We start from the raw sequence: 21,725 nt of genomic DNA on the forward strand, positions 1-21,725 counted from the left end.
TTGGCATCAAAAAATCGCCAATAGTGGCATTTATTGTAATTCATCCTCATCATCATCATCAGCCTATCGCAGTCCACTGCTGGACATAGGCCTCCCACAATGTGCGCCATTTCGCCCGGTCCTCAGCTTGTCGCATCCATTTCCCGCCAGCAACTTTCGCAGGTCGTCACTCTACCTTGCCGAATGGCGTCCTACTCTATGTTTGCCGAGTCGCGGTCTCCACTCTATAACTCGTTTTCCCAATCGGTTATCGGTTTTTCGACTGATATGGCCAGCCCACTGGCACTTCAGCTTGCTTATTGTCATATATGCTTATGAATGTCCAAGTCTCGGCTGCGTAAGTCATAACAGGCAGGACGCACTGGTTGAAAACCTTTGTTTTCAGATTTTGTGGTATAGGTGACGAGAAAACTCGACGTATTGTAATTGTAACCCCAAAATTAAAATGTCACAATACAAGTAATTGTAATAGCAAAATACAATTGCGGTATTTATAGACTACATATAGATTACATATTGTTTGTATTTTTTGTTTAATAAAAATTGACTAAACAAGTAATTATAATTGTATGTTATTAGTAGAATATAATGAACATTCGGATTGAAATTACGAACTAGACTATAGCAGTTTGATTATTAGATAAATTGATAGTTATTATTAACATTCACTTAAGTAGGATATGGTCAGACTTTAAGACGAACTTGTAACAAATTTTCTTTAAAATGACATATTTATACAACAATAAATAGCAATTATAATAAAAACGATTATTTAAAATTAAATTAAATTTTTTTATTTATTTCTCAATTTGGTTCAACAATGGTAGATCAGGTCCTCCCTTTAAGCAAATGTATGTTTGTGTCGGGAAAGCCTTGTAACTAAGCATAAAACTGAGAATTTACAACAAAGTTACATCAGTGGGTTAGTTTTAAGATATAATGATATTTAAAATTTAAAATGGTTTAAATTTCGTCGAACCGGCTGGACCCGAACCTACGACCTTGCTGCACCGTGTCATTGCTCTAACCATCTGAGCTACGGGTAAATTATCCTATGTGTCCCCGCGGCAAGGTGCCCAAGATTCTGGCAGCGTTCCCTCTTTGTATTGCTGTGCTAATGCGTTGGTCAAGGTAGCTGCCGACCCTTGGGTTTCCCAGACAGTCAATTTACTTGGACGTTAAATGACATTTAGTATTGGTTTTAAAAATATGTTGATCATCTTCAAGCAACACTCCAATGTATCGCTTACGCAATAAAGTTGAAATTGCTTTAAATGTTTGTTTGTTCAATACATAAGATGGCTTTCAGAACCAAAAGGTCGGTTTGGACATGTTAGGGTCAGGTATCTTATATATATGACTGTACCTTTACAGGTACCACAATTAACGCAGATGTCGCTTTTCGATCAAATGTATTTATCATAACAAAACTAGTGGAGCTATTTCACAAAAAAACCAATAAATATATAATTAAAAACGTTTTACTACGTTGCGATGTCAATAGCATCCCTTCGTCGCACTTCCATTTTTTTCCATTTTCAACGTTGGTTCTACCGGGAATCGAACCTAGGACCAAGGACTACGGAATTCACTCCGCGGCACTATCCAGAACACCTAGGCCAAAAACACCTTAGAAAAGTTCATTTCTCAAATTGGTTCTAACGGAATTGAACTCGGAACCTTCTCATGCAGTATCGACAATGCAAACAGTTGGGCCACCGAGGTCATCTTATTTGGACTATTATATTAATTGCATGTAAAATCTCCAAAATACTTAAACACGACCACCCATTCGCAAAGCAGATTCCCGTGAGAAGAAATATTAGCTTAATTAGTAGATAAGAAGTTCTATATTGCATTGCTATTCCAAAGTTCACGCTACGCATCCCGGCGGGGATCGATCAGCTGATATCTTTGATGCCTTTCAAATAAATAAATAACGCACACACTCAACATAGCCACGCACTAGGGAAATCCTGTGTCGCGGGTGCCATTGACACACACATAGACAACCACAAATTACACCCAAACTTACGAGAGAAACAAATATAGGCCATACAACTATTTCTCCCGGCCCGGGAATCGAACCTGTGACCTCTGCGTGGCAGTCCGGCATGGTAATCGTTTGGCCACCGAGGCAGTTAAAACAAGAGAAATATACCTTATTGTTGAGAATCTAAGTTACTTTTTGTATCGCCTTTGGAGGCACAAGTTGGCAACGTCAGGCGGCGCAGCGCGACGCCGCACGGCTTTTACTTAGCTTTCAAAGAAATACCGACAGGATGGAGGATGGAGGTCGGATGGAGGCACGATTCCGACAGACTGGAAAGAAAAATATTGAAACGCTAGCACGGGACATGACGACCCTCATCAAGAGAATCTTTGACTTTGGTCTAGCGTAACTAACTCTATAGTCCAAAAGTCGAGGTCGCAGCGGACAACTTTGGTGTTTGCTTGGTCTTCAACTTTTTCAGCCACAATTCTCGCGTCTTCCTATTTCCTACGATAAAGAACAGGAACAATATGAAGCCTTGGAACGTAGCTGTTAACGTGAAAATATACGCCAAAACGATGTTATGGGCGAACAACCCAAATATCCAAGGTAAACCAAACAAAAATATTAGTAGGCAACTAACGGAGACACATTTGAGAGTTTCTTTTGAATTACAATGCCTCTGGATCTTTTTAGATGAATTCACAGATCTCACTATTACACCGTATAGCGTCAAATTAGCAAGTAGTATTAGAACAGCTGGGGCGTATACGGCCAACCAAAGGCCGAGCCCTGACGGATAGCAGAAAGCTCCACTTGGATGCTTCTCTTCCAAAGGTCCCGCATATGAGTGAGGGGCGGCTGAAAGAAGAATTCCAACTATGATGCAAGGTACTCCCCAGGCAAAAGCTGCAGATTTTAACAGTCTATGAGAGGCGCCTCTTCTAAAGACTATAACCAATCTCAGATAAGACAACACAGCTGCTACCAACATCCAACAGAAGGATGCCAGCACAGAATAGTGTAAGAGTACTCCAACCAACATACAAGGGATGTTATAGTGGTCGAATTTTGCAAACACGATGACCAGAAAACAAATGACTAGTAGCAAGATAGCAAAGCATAGGTGCAGCCATATTTTGTTATTGTAATCTTGCCTCCAGGACTTGAACAATGCAGCTGTTGTTCCAATCATTAATATGCCGAAAATTGATAAGCAACATCCTACTATGGATAGTATTTCTAACAAATATTCGTGTTTTTGAGAGAAAAGATCTTTTGAAATTAAGATTTGAGCAAAGTGTGTAAGATGAACACATCTACATGTATCCAGGACTCCTTCTTCTCCAGATTTGATGAATATGCAGCCTTCACGGGACCAAACACCCGTACCGTTTTCAAAGAATTGCCAATAAGCACAAGCGCGACGTTGGTTGTGTTTAAGGTTTTCTTGCAATGGACTAAAATGGATGTCTATTACCTGAAAGATAACAAGAATGTTGAATTAGTTTAATTTACATTATCATAATTCTTTCATAAGAGCCGGATAGAATGTAAAAGTTTTATTGCTAGAAGAACTGCTATAATGATAAATGGATGAAATGTGCCATGGCTTGCGAGTGAGTTGTATAACTAACTTTTATTGCATTTCTAAAGTCTGAAGTCTGTCTGAATCATCAACCCATTTATGCGTCACACAGTTGGGTACGGGCCTCCTTTCAGGCGAGGGTTTAGGCCATAGTCCGCCATCCTGGCATAATGCGGGCTGGGGACTTCTCACGTTTTCCTAGGGTTGTGAACTTTCTTCGACTTGCAGGTGTCATCACGATGTTTTCCTTCATCGAAAAGCTAAATTAAATTTCGCACACAAATACCGAGAAACTCACATGTGCGAACCCAGATACGAACCCACAGCCTCTGCTTGAGAGGCGGTAGGTCAACCAGACTACCACAGCTTTTTCTGAATTATTATCTTGTATTACATTATCTTGTGATCTTATATTACAGTGATTTTTGTACCTACGTTAAGGGTGATTGTGATTTTAATCGGAATCGACCCGATCGGGTAGCTCATCCGAGTCTCGAAATCAGATGGGTTTCGTAGCGAGAAGATGAACCTGATTCCTACTATATCTTTCTAATTTGTGAGCTAAATCAACTATTGTTCCGATTTGAAATCTCATCAGTTTCCGATCGGCCAGTTGTGAATCGCTATTATGCGCCTCGACTTGGAAGAGACGCAGTTTCCGATCGGGAGAGGCAATGAAAATCAAGCTGCTGATCTCTGGAATTGCCAGTTAAATACCCGCTCACGCGATACATGCAGCCGTAAACGCATACCACACCTAGAGGTGCCAGTGATGATTTTATACCGATTTATCGGATATCTAAGTTATAACAGGTAAAAGAACTAATATTAATTGCTATTTCGGTAACTACTCTAGCAAACCATAAAGTTTTTAATGCCTGGGTCTGTCATTTAAAAAAAATAAACAACTTCGAAAATACGTCACGACAATCGTGTGTGTTATTGTTTGGGCTGGTGATTTCGGTGTTTATTTATTGAAAACATACCGTAAGTAGCAATTTTTAAATTTACCCTGAATATAAATGTTTATAAACTATACTTTAAGGAGTAATTTCATGGTAAACGTTAGAAACACTCAAACGGAATATTATCATATTTATCCAAGTACACCAAAAATTTCATTAGTGCTTTTTAAGTGCAGGATTTGCGGTGCATTTTATTTGAGATGTTTTTGTTGGTAGTACGGAGGGTATTTATTGAGCAATGCAGAATAATAATTTTTATTTATAAAAACTTGTATTTAAACTGAATGCTTTTCTAATTTGCGAAACCAAATAGACGCCATTTTGCGGTAGGAGGAGCGCATCGCGTGAGCGGATACATTATTATTTTAATAGTCGTAAACACCTGAGAAAAGTGTTCAAAGTTACCCAAGTAACGTAACGAAGCGTTTCGCTTCCACATTTATATCGCGAGCGGCTAGAGCGTGAATTCCTTATCTACGGACTTATTCCCCGAACGCTATAACTTGGCCCTTTTCAAGGCGAGTGTGAATAGACATCATTTAGGTGTGCTATATCGTCGACTTCATCATCACTTTCCATCAGGTGAGATGGAGGTCAAATGCGCACTTATTTTTTATAAAAAAAAAAGATTGTAGTTATGTTTAACTGACGGCCGGTAGTGATCTGGTGTGGGCGGCATAGGCCCATTCTATTCGGCTTACTCCCGCGATTGTAGACGTGTAGCCTAGCTATAAATAAAAGAGAACAGAAGGCTCGCTCAACAAGATTTATTGTAAGAGATGATGAAAAGGGAAAAAGGGTGACGACGTGAAGGTGACGGTGAAGGATATGACGTTGTTACATACAATAAGGAAATGAAGGTGATTTGTGCATCAAGAATTTTGATGAGAGTGGCGATGGATAGAACAAACGTAAGAATAGTGAAGGTAAGGGAATTCGAGAACGATTCAAAATTTAAAAAATAAGCGGCCGGAAATCAATGACACACTTTTAGACCACGCAATAGATTGCTTCTGCCACCATCTCGGCTACACATACACAGCTCAAGTCCCCACTCGATGTCGGTGAGGATATTATAATAACTAAAAGCGAGGAAAAATATTCACTGTTTCTAAATAAATTAAAATTACATCTTATTAATAAATGCTATTACAATTTAAATGAATACTTTGATGACAAATAAAAATAATAATATTACAATAAATTTGAATAATAAATAAATGTTAATTGTATACTGTAGGGTTATGCTACTGTAGTAGCACTACAGTGGTATGACTTTATAGTATATAATTATATAATTATATATCTATAATTATAATCTAATTAAATTCAAACTTTCAAGTGACATAATTCTACTCATCATATGACGCATTTCTTTATTATTATATGACATTTTTTTAATATTATTATTTGATAAATAACAATTTTAATTAGTAATTGAAACCTCGGCCTACCTCTGCTGTTATTGTTATCCCTAATAAAGGGCTCGTGTGCATTATTTTAAATTTAAGACATGTTTACCATATGAATGCAATAAATATATTGACTATTGAGTATTGAAATCAGAAAAGAAGATGATAAATATGTGAGATGACGAAGAAGGAGATCAGCATCACACAGGCGTGCTCAGGGGAAGCATTTTTAATTTTACATCAATTTTCATTTAAATATAATTCTTAATACTTACTTCTCCATGGTGGAATTTCGTAACGTTTCCCACTTTGATACTCAGAATCTGGCTGTTGACGGTAATCAAGCGGGTACTCGGGAAGACCCGGTCGTTTTTGAACACAACGAAGCTGATGCGATGTTGCCCTTTCGCTATCGACTCAGGAAGATTGATCACAGCCTCGCTCTTGTTCGACATCAGATGTGTCGAGTTTATTTGGTCTGTGAATTAATGGATATTTTTGGTGAAGCTTTTTAGATGATGATATTGTATTTAGTGGCGGTCCTTTTGAAAGCTTCTTTATCTGGCTTTCGCAAAAGAATTAAAATGTTTACGCTAATAGGGCAAATGAACGGCATCAATCACTAAAGCTAGTTGTTAATTTATTTTAGTATAGTTATGACTCGGACATTATTCTTATTATTATTATTAATTTTGTTATTTTATACTGTCTAAGAGCACGCTGCATATTGTAATAATTATATTATAAATTGGGTATTGTTATTTTAAATGTTTAGGTTACGGATCAAATCCTTGTTATTCTTTTTAGTTTTTGTTAAATAGGCATAGCCATCTACCTCTTCTCAGGCTCCAGCTGAAAATCAGCGCTGTGGCTCTGCCCAGCATTAAGCTGAGCTGGCTAGCCTTTTCGGCTATTAATTATGTACTTAGTAATATTTTTTATTTTTTAATTTAAATTTAGGCTAATATTATTATTATTATTTGTAATAGCCGAATAAATGTTTCTTTCTTTTTTTCTTTCTAAATTCTTTCTTAGCCAATCACAGTTACATTAAACATGGAGTGTTTTCATACCTGCTAGCCAAACTTATTACCAACTCGATTGGCCAGATAGTTTATATATTGGCGTACTTTACGAGTTACGAATTTATGAATCTACTAAAAGAATTTTCTTTGAAATATTCATTTTAAATATAAATAATAAAGCGTTTTATAGACTTTTCTTATTTTTATAGTATCGATGGCGTACACTATATTAAAGAGTTATTGCCACTACCAGTATCCCTAGTCTTCTAGAGACTTTGAAATAATAAAAAGCAATAGGTATTTTGAATAACATTTGCTATCTCAGCTACGGTTTATTTGTCGAGGGTTGTTTTTTCCCTTATCATTACAGTTCAATTTTTCAGACAAATATTAAGGCGTACTACTTGATCGTAAGTTGAATATGAGCCCATTCAATCTTAAATCTCGCCTTTTAATCATGTAAAAGTATTTAGATATATGGAACGAGCCCGCACATTGTACAAAAAACTCGTACAAGTGTTCTAAGCCCTTTGAATTTTTCGCATATCGCAATCAGTCCTATGTTCAATTCTTGTTTTTTTTTATTATGAAGACAACTAAATTATGAAACCCCAAATACCCATGAAGTGTATTGCCCCTCAAAATTGTCATAATAATGAATTTCGTAAGAAAGAGTTGTCACTACTCAACGCAAAACTAGTGACTACAGTCCATTGTAGTCTTTACATCATCCTTCGAATCCGATGTCCATCCAGAGTCGGATGTGAAACTGCACATACCTGATATAATCTCAAAACGGCCATCATTGAGGACTCCATCACCTGCCATGGCTGCGATTTTCAAGCCCCTCACAGGCTGTTCTGCACTGGAGTCAGCCAGCAGGATTGCAACATTTTTCCTGACTATTGACACCTGGAAATAAGTTCAACATTTGTTTGAGAAACTTAATACAATCTATTAAAAATCAATGGTATTTTTATGCAAATAGAATTAATTAGAGAAGAGATGTTTTATCCCACGACTGTGAAGGTATGTCTTAATAATCAACCAGATGTCTAATATTAATGAATACCATATATTCTGAACTATAGTTAGATACTTAAATAATTCATTTAACTACCTTACTTTTAATTTACTTTTTATTTTTTTATTTATGTAATGAAAAAATTTTATTTAATTATGTAATGCGTCACATTTGTGCCCATTAAAGAAAGAATGGGAAGGAACGGTGACAATTTTGCCGTAAACGTGTAAACGTGTGTTTTGATCATGAATGATTGGATTTTATTATAGAAGCCATTGATATTGAAAATGGCGGATGACATGGAACGAGTAAAGAATCCGAAACGTCGGTCTGTTTGAAAACAAATAGTATAAGCGATTTAGATCCGAAGAAATAGTTACATGTCTTCCCATATCCTTTGATATTTATTGAACGAGACTAGGGCAAACACGGTATCACTTTTCTTGAACGACAACGACGTATGGATTTACAGTCACAATACATCGAAGGATCTATAAAGTTCATATTTCCCCACCAAGTTCTTTTTTTCGATTTCTTTAAATTATTACCTGTCGTGATCCGTTCAAGTCAACCTTGCCCCCTACTTGATCTAGAAGAATTAGCAAACGTCCTGCGTTCTCCAGACTTTCCTTCGTGTTTAGAAGTGAATCCACCTGTAAGCAAACAATGCAATATTAAAGCGAATTAAATTAATAACATAATTACCTAATTTAACAAAGATGGAACGCAAAATACCTACTATATTTTTTAAATAACGGTCTCAAACATTGACTTACAAATAAATGGACGACGGGTCTAATACAAAAACCACGAAAAAAATGTCCCAAGTCAACCTATTTAAACGTAGTGACATGTAAAGGAATATGAAAAGGCTAAAACGTTGAATTTAAATTGTAATGTCATCGCAGTACTGTCTAATTTTGCTTGCTCCGCTGTCAGTCGAACAAACGAAGACTAAAGCGTGAATGACGCTCTGTATACGATTTTAACGCCCTATAAGTTCGGACACTTTTTAGCGCGGACCCGACGTCCATATAATTGTAAGTCAATGGTCTCAAAAGTTCGTCTATCCCTTTACGGTGTGTTTTATTTTCATTGGAATTATATCTATGCGGCAAGTTTTATTGAAGTCGGTTAACAGAAGTGGGTGAAATCCAATAAACCGGATTCATCCATCAAATTTGCCACGCTTCATCAACATCATCATCATATCAGCCGGAAGACGCCCACTGCTGAACATAGCGTCCCTCAAAGATTGCCAGACTAGCCGGACATCCGTCAACACCAGGTCATCCGTCCATCTAGTAGGAGGCCGTCTCACGGAACGCTTTCGCGTTCAGTTAAACAACGTGAAAGTTTTTGCGTGGCCGCCGCGCGACGACCGCCCAGTTACCATGCTTTCACGCATATTAAGGGCGAACCTGAATATCTATTTAGTAGGCAACAACGTTTAAATTCCTTTGAACAATACAACCGCGCGATCGCCGCGTAGACCAAAGACAAGCCAGTCTCGCATGCGCGCCCGGGATGCTCATTTAAGTTACAACCTTAGAATAATAACGCATAGAAACCTAGTCCGCACACGCTAAGTGAGGCAAATATAAGCGCGCCCAATGGGCCTACACGAGCGGGTGGGCCTTCGGTGCTCAAGGTCAACTTGCACCGCGAACAGATCAGGAATTTTAGCTAAAAATGACGAAATGTGCGGTAAATGAGTGTAAAAATACGTCAGACAAACATAAAATAGTACTAACATCACATTCCACGAGGAAGTAACGCGTTTCAACTCGTATTTTTATATAAATATTCACTAAAACCGAAAATTAACCTACTGCTAAAACTAGCCTACATGAATTCGATTTTTGCCTCACTTGTGACAGTTCGTTTGATATGAAACTATCATTCTATGCGTTATTATTCTAAGCTTGTAGCTTACCATTAGGCGCATGACTTCTTCGTATCTTCACTTAATTTTATTTAAAATAATGTTCATCTAAACTAGTGGTCACATACACCAAAACGTTTTATTTGAAAAAAGAATTACCTTTATCGTCTTTTGTTTTCAATTAAACGTTCTGGCATATGTGGCCAGTGTCAGTTAGATGCACGCAGTGAGCGCGATGAGATTCGTTGAATAAATGCGTCATTCCGGTTCGTGTTCTCCTTTCGAGAATCTCTCTGAATCTTTCTTTTCACTTAAATTTACTAATCCTTTCATCTATGTCGGTGACTTCCGTTCTTCTATCGATCTCCTCATTTCTGATTCGATCACGTAGAGAAATGCCGTCTCAGAGCCGTAGGTCATCGCTGGCAACACGTATTGCTCGAAGACTTTTGCCTTGAAGGACTGCGTATTGGAGACGAGAAGACGAGGTTTGCCGAAGTTTTCGAAGCAGATTCGACGATTGACCGCTTTCTTGATCTGCCTAATTGGACGGTTTGTCCGAGGTAGACATACTCGTTTCCCACTGTTATAGGGGTGGGTACGACATAGACATTCGACGTAAGTTTCGTCTTATGGACATGGGTTCATTTTTAGATCGTCCTGTTAGGAAACTATTGAAGTCACTGAGCATTCTGCCATGACCACAATATCGTCAGCAAATCGAAGGTGAGTGATGTACTCGCCATTAATGTTGATGCCGAACCTTTAAAGTCCAGTAACCACTGTGAGGTGAAAGTCACAAATTTGAAGAAAATGTTCCACCTTTAGAGCAGGAATAATTTTGTTCAAATTTGTGATTAAAATGGGAGCTCTAGTGCGGCAGCCCCTTTCCAACAAAATGTCCAAGAATGTCGTAATAGTGTAACATGAAAAAAAAATTAGGGAAGGAAAAAGCATTAATCCGGTTAAATGAATTTCACCCACTTTCCGTTAACCGATTTCAATAAAACTTGCCCCATCTTTAAATATAATCCAATGAAAATAAAACACACCGAAAACGAATGTTTAAGCAAGCTTTTAAGATTTTTTTTTCATTTGATCAGTTTTTAAAGTTAGATATTTAAAAAAAAAAGTATCTTATTTTTTACCTTGTCAAAAGCAGGGTTTAAATCGCTGATAACCACGGGAGCAGTATTGTTCACCAATTCTGATAGGTTCTTAATTACATGCTGCAGCTGTTTTTTTGGCTGGAATAACATTTCACATTTGCAATTAATTAAATAATAATAAATAAATAAATAACGCACACACTCAAAATAGCCCCGCACTAGGGAAAGCCTGGGTCGCGGCTGCCATGGACACACACAAAGACAACCACAAATTACACCCAAACTCACGAGAGAAATAATTGTAGGCCCTATAACTATTTCTCCCGGCCCGGGAATCGAACCTGGGACCTCTGCGTGGCAATCCGGCATGGTAACCGTTTGGCCATGGAGGCAGTTAAATGAGAAAATGAGAAAAAGTTAAAAATTGCGTTATTATACTAAACCAAACTATGGGTTAAATTTTTCTATTATTTTTTTTTACATTCAAACTTAGAGTCTAAACTAACAAACAAACTGCATACATTGGTGGTTAGTTACTATTTTGAGAAATAGTTATTTTTTATTAAGAGCCGTGACCATATGACCAAGGCATAGTCGTACAAATAACTAAGACAAGATTAGTTCAAGGCCTACATAAAAAAAAGATATTGCTAAGTCTGTGTTGCCTTGTTATTATAAATTAAATCAATTCACTGAGGACAAAACAGTTGTTGGTGTAGACATTACAGTGGTGATGCAGCTCGCAGAGTTCTTCGTCACCCACTGGACGCCTTCGTTGAAGTCACCGGTGCAAGTGTGCGTCTCACCGTTAACAGTTATTGAGGTACCTGAAACAACGGAACGGAATCTTTTGTTTTCCTATGATACCAAGTGATGAGATGAACAAGTCGTACACCTGGTGGTATGTGACACGCTTATCCAAAACAATTGTAGTGCCTTCAGAGCTTTAAATCACAAACATCTGAGGGGCACTGGCACTTCATCTTGCGACATAAGTTGAAAAGTCCCATGTGCCTGTAAATTCAATATATTTACTTGTTTTCGTCACCACAGTTAGTTAGTTACCCGTAACTCAACTTTTTTGCATATTCTTTTTTAACATGTTTTTTAGTGAAATAAACAATTTATAATAAAAAAAACTCACCAATTGGGGCACTGTCCACCATACCAAAGGCCGGGCAGTAGTACACCGGTTTCATGAACTCCACGGTCAAATTTGCCCAAGTTCCAGGCAACACAGGCTTCATGTCACGACGTAACCGTACATGTACCAACATATTCTTCTTATCAACAGACAGCTTTTTTATCGTATGCTTTGATATCACATCTGCATAATAACTGTGTAATGCAGTATGTTTCTCCTTGAACAACTTCAAAACGTCTTCAGTGGTATTCTGATTGTTGACATCATCAAAATTGTTTTCAACGTATTTATTCCAATAGTAAATATATTGTTTAAGTTCATTGTAGAAATTGACTATGTCAAAATAGCATTTTGAGAAACGCAACTTTACGGCGAAAGAATTGATTAAAAAGTCTTCTCTTTGAATGAAGAGAGCTTTATTAGACTCCGATACCGTGTGGTTTCTGGAGTCAATATGGACACACCAGTAGTAACCATCGTTTAAGGGTTGTAGGTTGTATGAATAGTAATGTCCAGCGTATCTTACTTTGACTGTATGAGGGTAGTACCCTACAGAATCTGTAAAGCAGCGGATTTTGTTTTCTTTTACTGTTTCGTTTGTTATGAGTATTAATTGTTTTAGCCTGAAAAAAGAAACAAATTAATAAGCACAATGCGCCAGATAACCACACCAATAATCTGGTCTCAACTTTTTATTTTAATGTAATGTAGGAGGCTAAAGACCAGACGAACCACTTCGGGTCCTACCCAATTGATTCGCTTTGTGAAGAACTCTATGTCATAGAACGCAGGAAATACTTAAGGACCATTTATCTTCTTGCAGGTTCGAGGAAGGAACGAAAGTGATGCTCACGTGCTCTTAGGGTCGTATTCTAGAACTCTATTCAATGCTCAAGTCAGGATTGCATTGGCAACACAAGCACTGGAAATACGACCCTAATGGCAGGGACTTGAGTATGATTTCGAGTGCTTTAAACCATACTCAAATCATGAATTGAGCATTGAGTAGAGTTCTAGAATACGACCCTCAGAATAGCAGACATCAAGAATGTGAGGATGGGCTTTATGTGACAGTGAAACCAGTTTGAAAAGTTTTTTCTTTTATTTTTCTTTCTTTTTAGTTTGTTTATACACAAAGAGCCAACGTCTCTCTGTAGACTAAAGGACTCGCAAATTATCGACAATATGAACAGCCCAAAACTAGGGAAATTCCTATACTATGAGTACTAGATCAACGGAATAAACTACAAAGAACACCGAGAGAACAACATATTTAGAAACGTTTTCCTTGGTTTGTAATTTGGTTCTACCGGGACCTCCGTATCCAACGTCGATGGAGTAAACCGATTGGCTGCTGAGGTCGTCAATTGACAACCCGATGTTAAAATTTTGTGTTAATATACGTAAATTTATAATAATATACGGTGTCGAATGCTGAAAAAACTCAATTCAAAGATCTGTAACAGACAGAAGAATTTCATTGACTTGCTTACTCGACCTGTAGCTCGGTTGGAAAGAGCGAGGGGACAGAATCTCGTGGAAAGAATTTTTGTTTGTATTAATAATGTCATACATTTTAAACAATATGATTTGTTACTAGCACTAACAAGAAATTTCTGTTTCTGTTTTCTTGACGACCCCGTGCTCGAGTGGCCTCGCTCATCGGTTTTCATGGTGTCGCCATCTCTAAGGTAACCGGGTTCGATCCTCGGCCGGGTCATATAGAATAATAATTATGTTTTCTGTTTTGTCTCGGGTCTGGGTGTTTGTAATATCGTCGTTGCTTTGGATTTCCATAACAAAAATGCTTTAGTTACTTACTTTGGGATCACAGCAACGTACTTGTTGTTGTCTAATATTTATTTATTTATTATATTTAATTTTCACTTGTCGATGCCTAAGAGTAAATTACTTATATATCTCTAGTAGCATATTTATTTAAGTACTTGTATATCTCTAGTAGCATATTTATTTTTATCTATTTTTTTAACTGACTTCAAAAAATGAGGAGGACATTTGTGAACCGAATTCGAAGATTCTTTTTTTATTATTATTATTTTTTATTGAATTACACCCACTTTCGGTTAACCAATTTTAATAATAGTTGGAACGTAGGTGTGATTCCAATAGAGTTTAGGTAATATTGAGCTCGAAATTGGTTTATAATAACGCACACACGCACACACTCAACATAGCCCCGCACTAGGGAAACCCTGTGTCGTGGATGCTATGGACACACACAAAGACAACCACAAATTACACCCAAACTCACGAGAGAAATAATTGTAGGCCATACAACTATTTCTTCCGGTAACCGTTCGGCCACGGAGGCAGTTTATATTTAGAAATATTTTGTCTTTTGCTCTAATAATGATCTGGATCTGGTATGTACTTACGAGTTAATAGAGACATTCATACTGATGGGTCTTAGGTTGATAGGTCTTTCGCAAATTATGTTGCTGAATTTTTGGCTGCTGTTCACCATGAAGCAGAAGTTGTGGACCATGGCCCCCAAACGCGCATTGGAAATCTTATTGTTTTTGATGCCAAATTCTGATGGAAGGATCTGAAAAGACATAAATTTTAAAACCAAAGATTTTTTTTTGAATGTCACGAAATTTTACTATCATGATATGTAATAATTTTTTTGTGGGATTGCTCCACTAGTTTGTTATAATTAACGCGAACACACTCATAGCCCTGCACTTGGGAAATCCCGTATCGCGGGTGCCATGGACACACACATAAACGAATTACACCCAAACTCACGAGAGAAATGAATTTAGACCAAACAAACATTTCTCTCGACCTGGGAATCGAACCCGGGACCTCTGCCTGGCATTCCAGCATGGTACCTGTTCGGCCACGGAGGCAGTTCAATTATTAATAACGAACACTTAGAAAAAATTCCTTCGATCCGGCCGGATTCGAACCGACGTCTTCCAGCAAACCGTGTCTGACGCTAGCTACGGAACGAACCAGGGCACCTTACGAATTTTTCTATGGACTTGTTGCAAATTTTTGTCTTTGGTTCTTAACGACTTTTTATTCCGTAGCACAATCTGTGAGAAATATATTTCTTCACTTTCTGGCGAACTCTAGCGAGCTCACTGCCACAGAGTCCATGGACAACAGCGTAGTACTCACCGATCGTAATTAGTTCTCGAAGGGTACTGCGGTACTGATATTCTTTGACAAAATTGAACACTAAAACAAAACACTATCTCTGTTGATATTGTGTTTTGCTTGGAACATATAGTTGATGTGAATGTTCTCGTCTATAGATTGAAGGCGTTGTTAAACATATACGACTTAATAACATGGCATACTCAAACCCAGTCGACATTTGCAATATTTTAAATTAATGATCATATTACCGAGTTGACAAATAAAGATAATTAGTTCCAAAACCACATAACATTTACACCTAATTCTCTAAATAAAAATTTCCATATATCATTTCTTAAAGGTAGGTGTCCACAGATCCGCAGCCACGCATCGGACGGATCGCATCAAACGGCTCCGTTTGTGGCAGTGCGTCCACTGTATCCGCAGCTATCGGATTGCTGACGTAACTACTAGCTATCGGATTGCCGTCGCCACTTTTCGTAACGAGCGGACGAGTGTATCTTGTGTATGCGGAACAATTGATTTGGAAAGAAATGAAGAACAATTTGTTGCGGTGGCTTGTTTGTTGGCAGAAGAAGAAAGAAGAGAAGAAAAGGAACATGATATTTGGATACGTGACATATTTAAGAAGAGATCGCAACGCGGCGGCGGGCGCGCTGGATGCGTCCTCTGATACGCAATCCGTATGACGTCGTCGGCGTGCATCGGAAAAGTTGCCCCTCCGAGCAACTGCTTCGGCATTACCGACAGGCCGGTGCGTGCGGTCTGTGCGATGCGGATCAGCGGACGTAGTTGTATGAACTTCTATACAAAGAATACTAAAATCCCTATAATACGATCCGTCAGATGCGTGTGCTGCGGATCTGTGGACGCCTACCTTAACGAACCCGTTTTACGAAAAGGACACATTTAAGTAACATTATTATGTTGATAAAAACACAAAATCAGTGGCTACGACAGTATAACAACTAAAATGCACAAACTGTGTGTCCCTTATATCTGTCATCCACTTACACACTATAATAAATTTATCTTTTACCGATGGCCTTTTCCAAAAAAAATTTGTTTTCGAAAATATTTTTTTGGATCTAAACGCTCTAGCGTATACCTATGTTCTTTCAAAACAAACCAACGGTTTGTTTCCCTCGGCGGCCTAACGGTTTACATTGTGGGCGCTGGATACTGAGATCCCAGGTTCGATTTCCGGTAGGATCAATTCGCTACTGCTGTCCGTAGATTGGAAACTTGTTACGCTAAGACGTTACATTCAGAAGACCATCGATTATGGTATGGTATGGTCGAAACTAGTCGGACCGCTTCCGACTAAAATACTACGTGAGTAAGTCCCGTTACTTTTATATTATAAAGTGTGAAATTTTGTACACTATTTCGTATACAAATATTATAATGCACAAATTAATCAAAAACCGCAACATTACTTACCGAGTCAATATAAAAAATTTAGATCTTTAAATTTATGTTCACACAATTAGTAAAATAGAGGAATGTGAGAAACAAACCGATGTAAATTAATTTTCAGAAAGGTCAGCATCCGCATCCTTGAATGTTTGACAAGTTTTTTTTATAATATCAATTGACTGAACGAACAAGTGAGCTTGATAGTAAGCTACACGCCTGTCCATAACAATTGCAGTGTCATCAGAGCTTTAAATCGCAAAGATCTGAGGGGCACTGCCACTGTGCCTGTCACCCTGAGATGTAAGTTGACAAGTCTCATGTGCTTGTAATTTCACTAGCACACTTTCCCTTCAAGACCGGAACACAGTAATGCTGACATTACTGCTTGGCGGCAGAAATAGGTAAGGGTAGGTCCAGGGTAGTTGTTGAAATTACAGGCACAAGGGACTTGCCATGTATCAGGATGAGGTGTGCCTGTCACCCTGAGATGTAAGTTGACAAGTCTCATGTGCTTGTAATTTCGCTAGCACCCGTTCCCTTCAAGACCGGAACACAGTAATGCTGACATTACTGCTTGGCGGCAGAAATAGGTAAGGTGGCAGTACTTCCCTGGACGAACCCTTTCGCTACGCTCGCTCTGCTGCTACATAATGGTCGAAAGTTTGAATTACCTCATCTGAACCAAAGACATCACAAAAGGTATCGAGGACTGCGAAGGAAACGGCGGTTTAGGAAGGAAAAAGGTGTATTATTAAAGAGGAAACAGACAGTAAAGAGAAACAGAAGAAAAAGCAAGCACAGAGTATAAAAAAGGACAGAGACAAAGAGCTAAACATAGACTAATTACTAAAAACTATAAAGAGGGTCTGTCCTCGACAAAAGGAAAGGGCTGAAATGCAATTATAGAATTTCTTAATGTTCTCTGCACTTTTCTTAATTATTATACTATGGTTCTTCGATATTTAATCCTAAATTGAATGTATTTCATTGCCATTTGTTTAACAGTCGGAAAATTATAGCTATATATATAATATTTTATATATAATATTATATATAAAATATTAGCGATACAAAGAATCAACTCATCAAATCGGGTCAATTGATTGTTTCTAATATGTAGGTAACTCACCTTAATGTTATCGTTAACAATCTCAAGTGTTGTATTGTCAGCGCTCAGCGTAACACCAAGGGGTAAAATAGCAGGAGGAAACAATGAACTGCTCGCATATATCCATCCTGTACTTAAGAGGCTTCCTTTTCTTTTAACACACAATTTCTCCGCTTGTTCCCAGGTCACGGTTTTGCTCTCATGAAGAGTCACACTAGTCAAGCAAGTAGGTCTCGGACCCCAAAACCTCCAGTAATTGTCCTCACACCCATCTCTGTCCATATCTTTCTCTTTATTTTCGAGAGGTAACACAACACAGTACCTGTAATGCTTCTGATTACACTTCACAGCTTCGAAATTACTATCTGAGTCTACAACGATACACAGTTCCTCCTCGACCGACGCTAAACCTGGTTCATAACTTACGTTGTAATGTGGCGGTAGCATAACTCCCATAGAGTTTGTATATGACCAGTCTATGAATGGTCCTCCAGGGTACAGAGATTTGTAATCAGTCCAGAATAACTTACCACTTTGTATTGGAAAATCTACACTATGGTACACCCTGGAGGTCATTAAGTTCCCAGCGCAGTCTGTGAATTTGTCTTCGAAAAGTTCGGGTCCTTTTAATTTATAGCATATATGAAGGAGCTCAACAGGGTTGAGCGCAATCCTGGCGTTATCGAAACCGCTGGGGCAGATTGTTTTTGTAGCTTTATCATCATAGTAGGGGGAGATTTCTTTGCATAGGAGTAGGAGCAATGCTGGTACAATGCTCCAATATGGTAACATCTGAAACAAGAATTTCCAGAATTATCCTAGTCGTCTTTCAGCTATTACCGCTCGATGTCAGCGTTCACGTCATGAAGAAATTTCAATATAAAGTAAAGAACTTTTAACGATATGCCAACTGAGTAAAGTTTAAATTAATATTAACAGTCCAGAATTTGTTATATCTTTCTAAATTATTATTTACGTAGTGTTTAATATAATGATAGTGTGAGTTTTAGCGACAATAGTTCTCATAGTAATCGAGTCTTAAGGGCCTTCCATTGTTTTTTATTTCGTGCTGTGAATTTAAAATCTGTTTTGTGAAATAAAATCAAATTATTTATTTCGGATCCATATACAATTACGTACTTACTTAAAAATTTAAAACAAATAATTGTCAAATTTTTGATTTATTATTGAATTAGAATTTGACATAATTACATTAAATATATTTTTTTAATCCAATCGTCAAAAAATAACAAAATAAATAAAATTAAATTTAGCATGCAAAATGAAGTAAGTAAGTAAAAACAAAACAAAGAACTTAATCTAAAGAGCCACGTAAAGTTCCATCCAATAGACTTGGATGGGGCAGTTTATTTTGTGTGTTACAACAGTCAGAATGTTGTTGGGACACACGCATACATACGTCACCAAAGTGAGACTACCCGCTTCCTCAGAATGGTATGAAAACTTCAGCGGACACGTCGGAAGCGCTACCCGTTGTTGTACTGCACCCTCATAATATTTATGGTCACCTTCGCATACTTCACCTAAAGGCTACACATTTTAATAACGGTAAATGCGAGATACGACCTTTTCGTGCTCCCCGTTGCCCGTTCACTACATCTATCTAATTGGCGGTCAGATGATGGTTCGCGTTAACGAGGTCCGTGATCTCGGAGTTACTTTTGACATCAGTCTAACGTTTCGGACTCATATTAGGAATGTCACAAAATGTGCGTACCAGAGGCTGGGGTTCATATCCGTAACGCTGTGCTACTTACTGCAGCAGCAACGCGCACGTTATACACGGTACTGGTTCACAGCATCCTCGAGACCAATGTCAGTGGTCTGGTCTCCCCATGAGAATAAATATATTCTTACGTTGGAGCAAGTACAGTAAAAGTTTGTAAGATACCTATATAAAAAGAATTTGAAATTGATGAAAAAAAAGAAATTGATGTTTCAAATAAAATAAAAAATATTGTAAATGTTATTCACAAAGAGCAACCCCTAGAGTTTCTTGCTCATTCTTCTCAGGGGAATCTCCCTTACGAATGAGCGGTAGAGTTTAACTATTGTGACGATTTCAAGTGTAATAATGCTTACCTATGAAATAAAGATTATCTATTTATTATCTATTGTATGAAATGAAAAAATAATGATTAGACTTTGTATTTATGCAGCATTAATTGATATAAATTATTTTCTTCTCTTTCGTATCACTCTTGACAGAGTGGTCGTGGTCATCACGGAGTACCTACGTTTGTTAACGGCTGATGTGGCTTGCCTCACGACATTTCGCCATCTCTCTCTGTTAGTGGACTCCCACGTGCACTCATGTAAAGGACCACACACTGCAGATTTTATTTGATCGGTCCATCGAATCTAGTGCCCTCCACTCTGCCCTGCACAACAAAACGCTCTATGGAGTCAAAATTCCGTCTTGAGACGTGACTGAAAAATTTTAGGATGCGAGTTTGTGTCACAGTAGACCGACGCTGTTTGATGCCGAGTTCTTGGAGTATGGAGGCGTTTGAACGAAAGTCTGTCCACGATATCCCAAGCATTCTTCTCCAGCATCACATTTCCAGAGCGTCTATCTTCTTCTTCTCGATTTCACGGAACGCCCATGTCTATGCAGCGTACAGAAATATGGGGAAAACTAGTGTTCGGACCAGCTGGATTTTAGTGGCCTTGGTAATGTTTATATTCCTCCATACATAAATTTTAATAGACATTTAAAAAATCAACAAAATGTGACATCCGAGTTTTGTCCCAATTTAGCCGACTGGTTCTGTGATTTGGACCATGAAGTCGCTAAATTGAACTTCAATTGTCTCTGATGTAAAACAAATAAAACATTACAACGCAACATAAAATAATATACACAATAACAAACCTGCTAATAAAAAAAAAGAGCTCGTCAAATTAGACAATTATCGCAAATGTCAGGATTTTGCATACTACATGATTCTTGATTCCGATTATGAAACCACGCAAACTGTTCAATTAATTTAGGAGGTCTTAATCATGATTATTTCTTTAATATTTAGCACATTCATTATCTTTGAAATCTGATCTAATCTTGTAATCAGCAAAATCAAATATGTTTTTTCAATATTTTCACACTCTTGGTCAATTTTAACCAAGAGTATGATAATATTATAAAAACAAATTAGATTTCGATTTTTATTAGATAAAATATAGCCTATAAATCGTAGCCGGCAATCGTTTCATGTAATTAGATTATAGATAAATTACACTTCTATGCTGTATATTACAACTGTATGCATACCTTTAAGTTAACTACACTCTTAGCACGGATCTATTGAATTTATATTAAAAATAACAAAAAAATAATTTTCAAAACAACACGCTGACGTTCAATATCACACCAAAACACAACATGGCCAATATACAATGAAGACGCCTGTCATTGGGTTATGCCAATAAAACAATTACAAAAATGAGATATCTCATATGAGGCTGGTCCAATTTAGTTGCTGGTCTCGTATTCTATACTCTCCCCCATACCTGAATCCATGGGCAACAGCGTAGGTAGTCACAGATCGCGAGTAGCTCTCGAAGGGCACAAATTAATGCATACGCAGTCCACAGAATACGTGAGCTTACCGATGTTAGTTTTGCTAGATTAGTTTACTTTAGTTACTTCCATAGTATAATGTCCTACGGGATTCTCATGTGGGGTAAAGCGAGAGATATTCAAACCATATTTGTATTGCAAAAACGAGCGATACGTTCTGTGTACCGTCTAGGCTGTACGGGTTTCTTGTAGAAAAAAGTTTAAAGACACTGGCATCATGACGGTGGCATCACAGTACATTTATTCAAATATTTTATATGCCCGTAAAAATATACATAATTTCAATAAGAAAGAAGATATCCATAATATTAACCTTAGAGCCA

At 37.7% G+C, this 21,725-nt stretch overlaps 1 protein-coding gene across 1 annotated transcript; it reads right to left on the reverse strand.

The window, feature by feature from the left end:
* Positions 1 to 2,051: 2,051 nt before the first annotated feature.
* Positions 2,052 to 18,593, reverse strand: LOC113237282. Its single transcript, XM_026473671.1, has 9 exons — positions 17,823 to 18,593; positions 14,542 to 14,711; positions 12,146 to 12,768; positions 11,728 to 11,828; positions 11,041 to 11,139; positions 8,556 to 8,660; positions 7,763 to 7,895; positions 6,234 to 6,436; positions 2,052 to 3,473 (listed from the first exon to the last, which is right to left on the reverse strand). Exons 1-9 carry the CDS (start codon positions 18,591 to 18,593, stop codon positions 2,409 to 2,411), a joined length of 3,270 nt encoding a protein of 1,089 aa, XP_026329456.1. The 3' UTR covers positions 2,052 to 2,408.
* Positions 18,594 to 21,725: the final 3,132 nt, after the last annotated feature.

This window comes from Hyposmocoma kahamanoa, unplaced genomic scaffold (genome assembly GCF_003589595.1).
Source record: "Hyposmocoma kahamanoa isolate Upper Pololo Valley unplaced genomic scaffold, ASM358959v1 93, whole genome shotgun sequence".
NCBI classification, from domain to species: domain Eukaryota; kingdom Metazoa; phylum Arthropoda; class Insecta; order Lepidoptera; family Cosmopterigidae; genus Hyposmocoma; species Hyposmocoma kahamanoa.

Bases quoted from the DNA above. Each gene is read 5' to 3' on its own strand.
- LOC113237282 (XM_026473671.1), bottom strand. From the start codon at position 18,593: ATGTTACCATATTGGAGCATTGTACCAGCATTGCTCCTACTCCTATGC. The intron at 12,769-14,541 runs GTAAGTACATAC...TTCTTTTTTCAG, and splicing joins ATGAATGTCTCTATTAACTC to GCTAAAACAATTAATACTCA. The intron at 8,661-11,040 runs GTAAAAAATAAG...GTTTGCTTACAG, and splicing joins TAAACCCTGCTTTTGACAAG to GTGGATTCACTTCTAAACAC.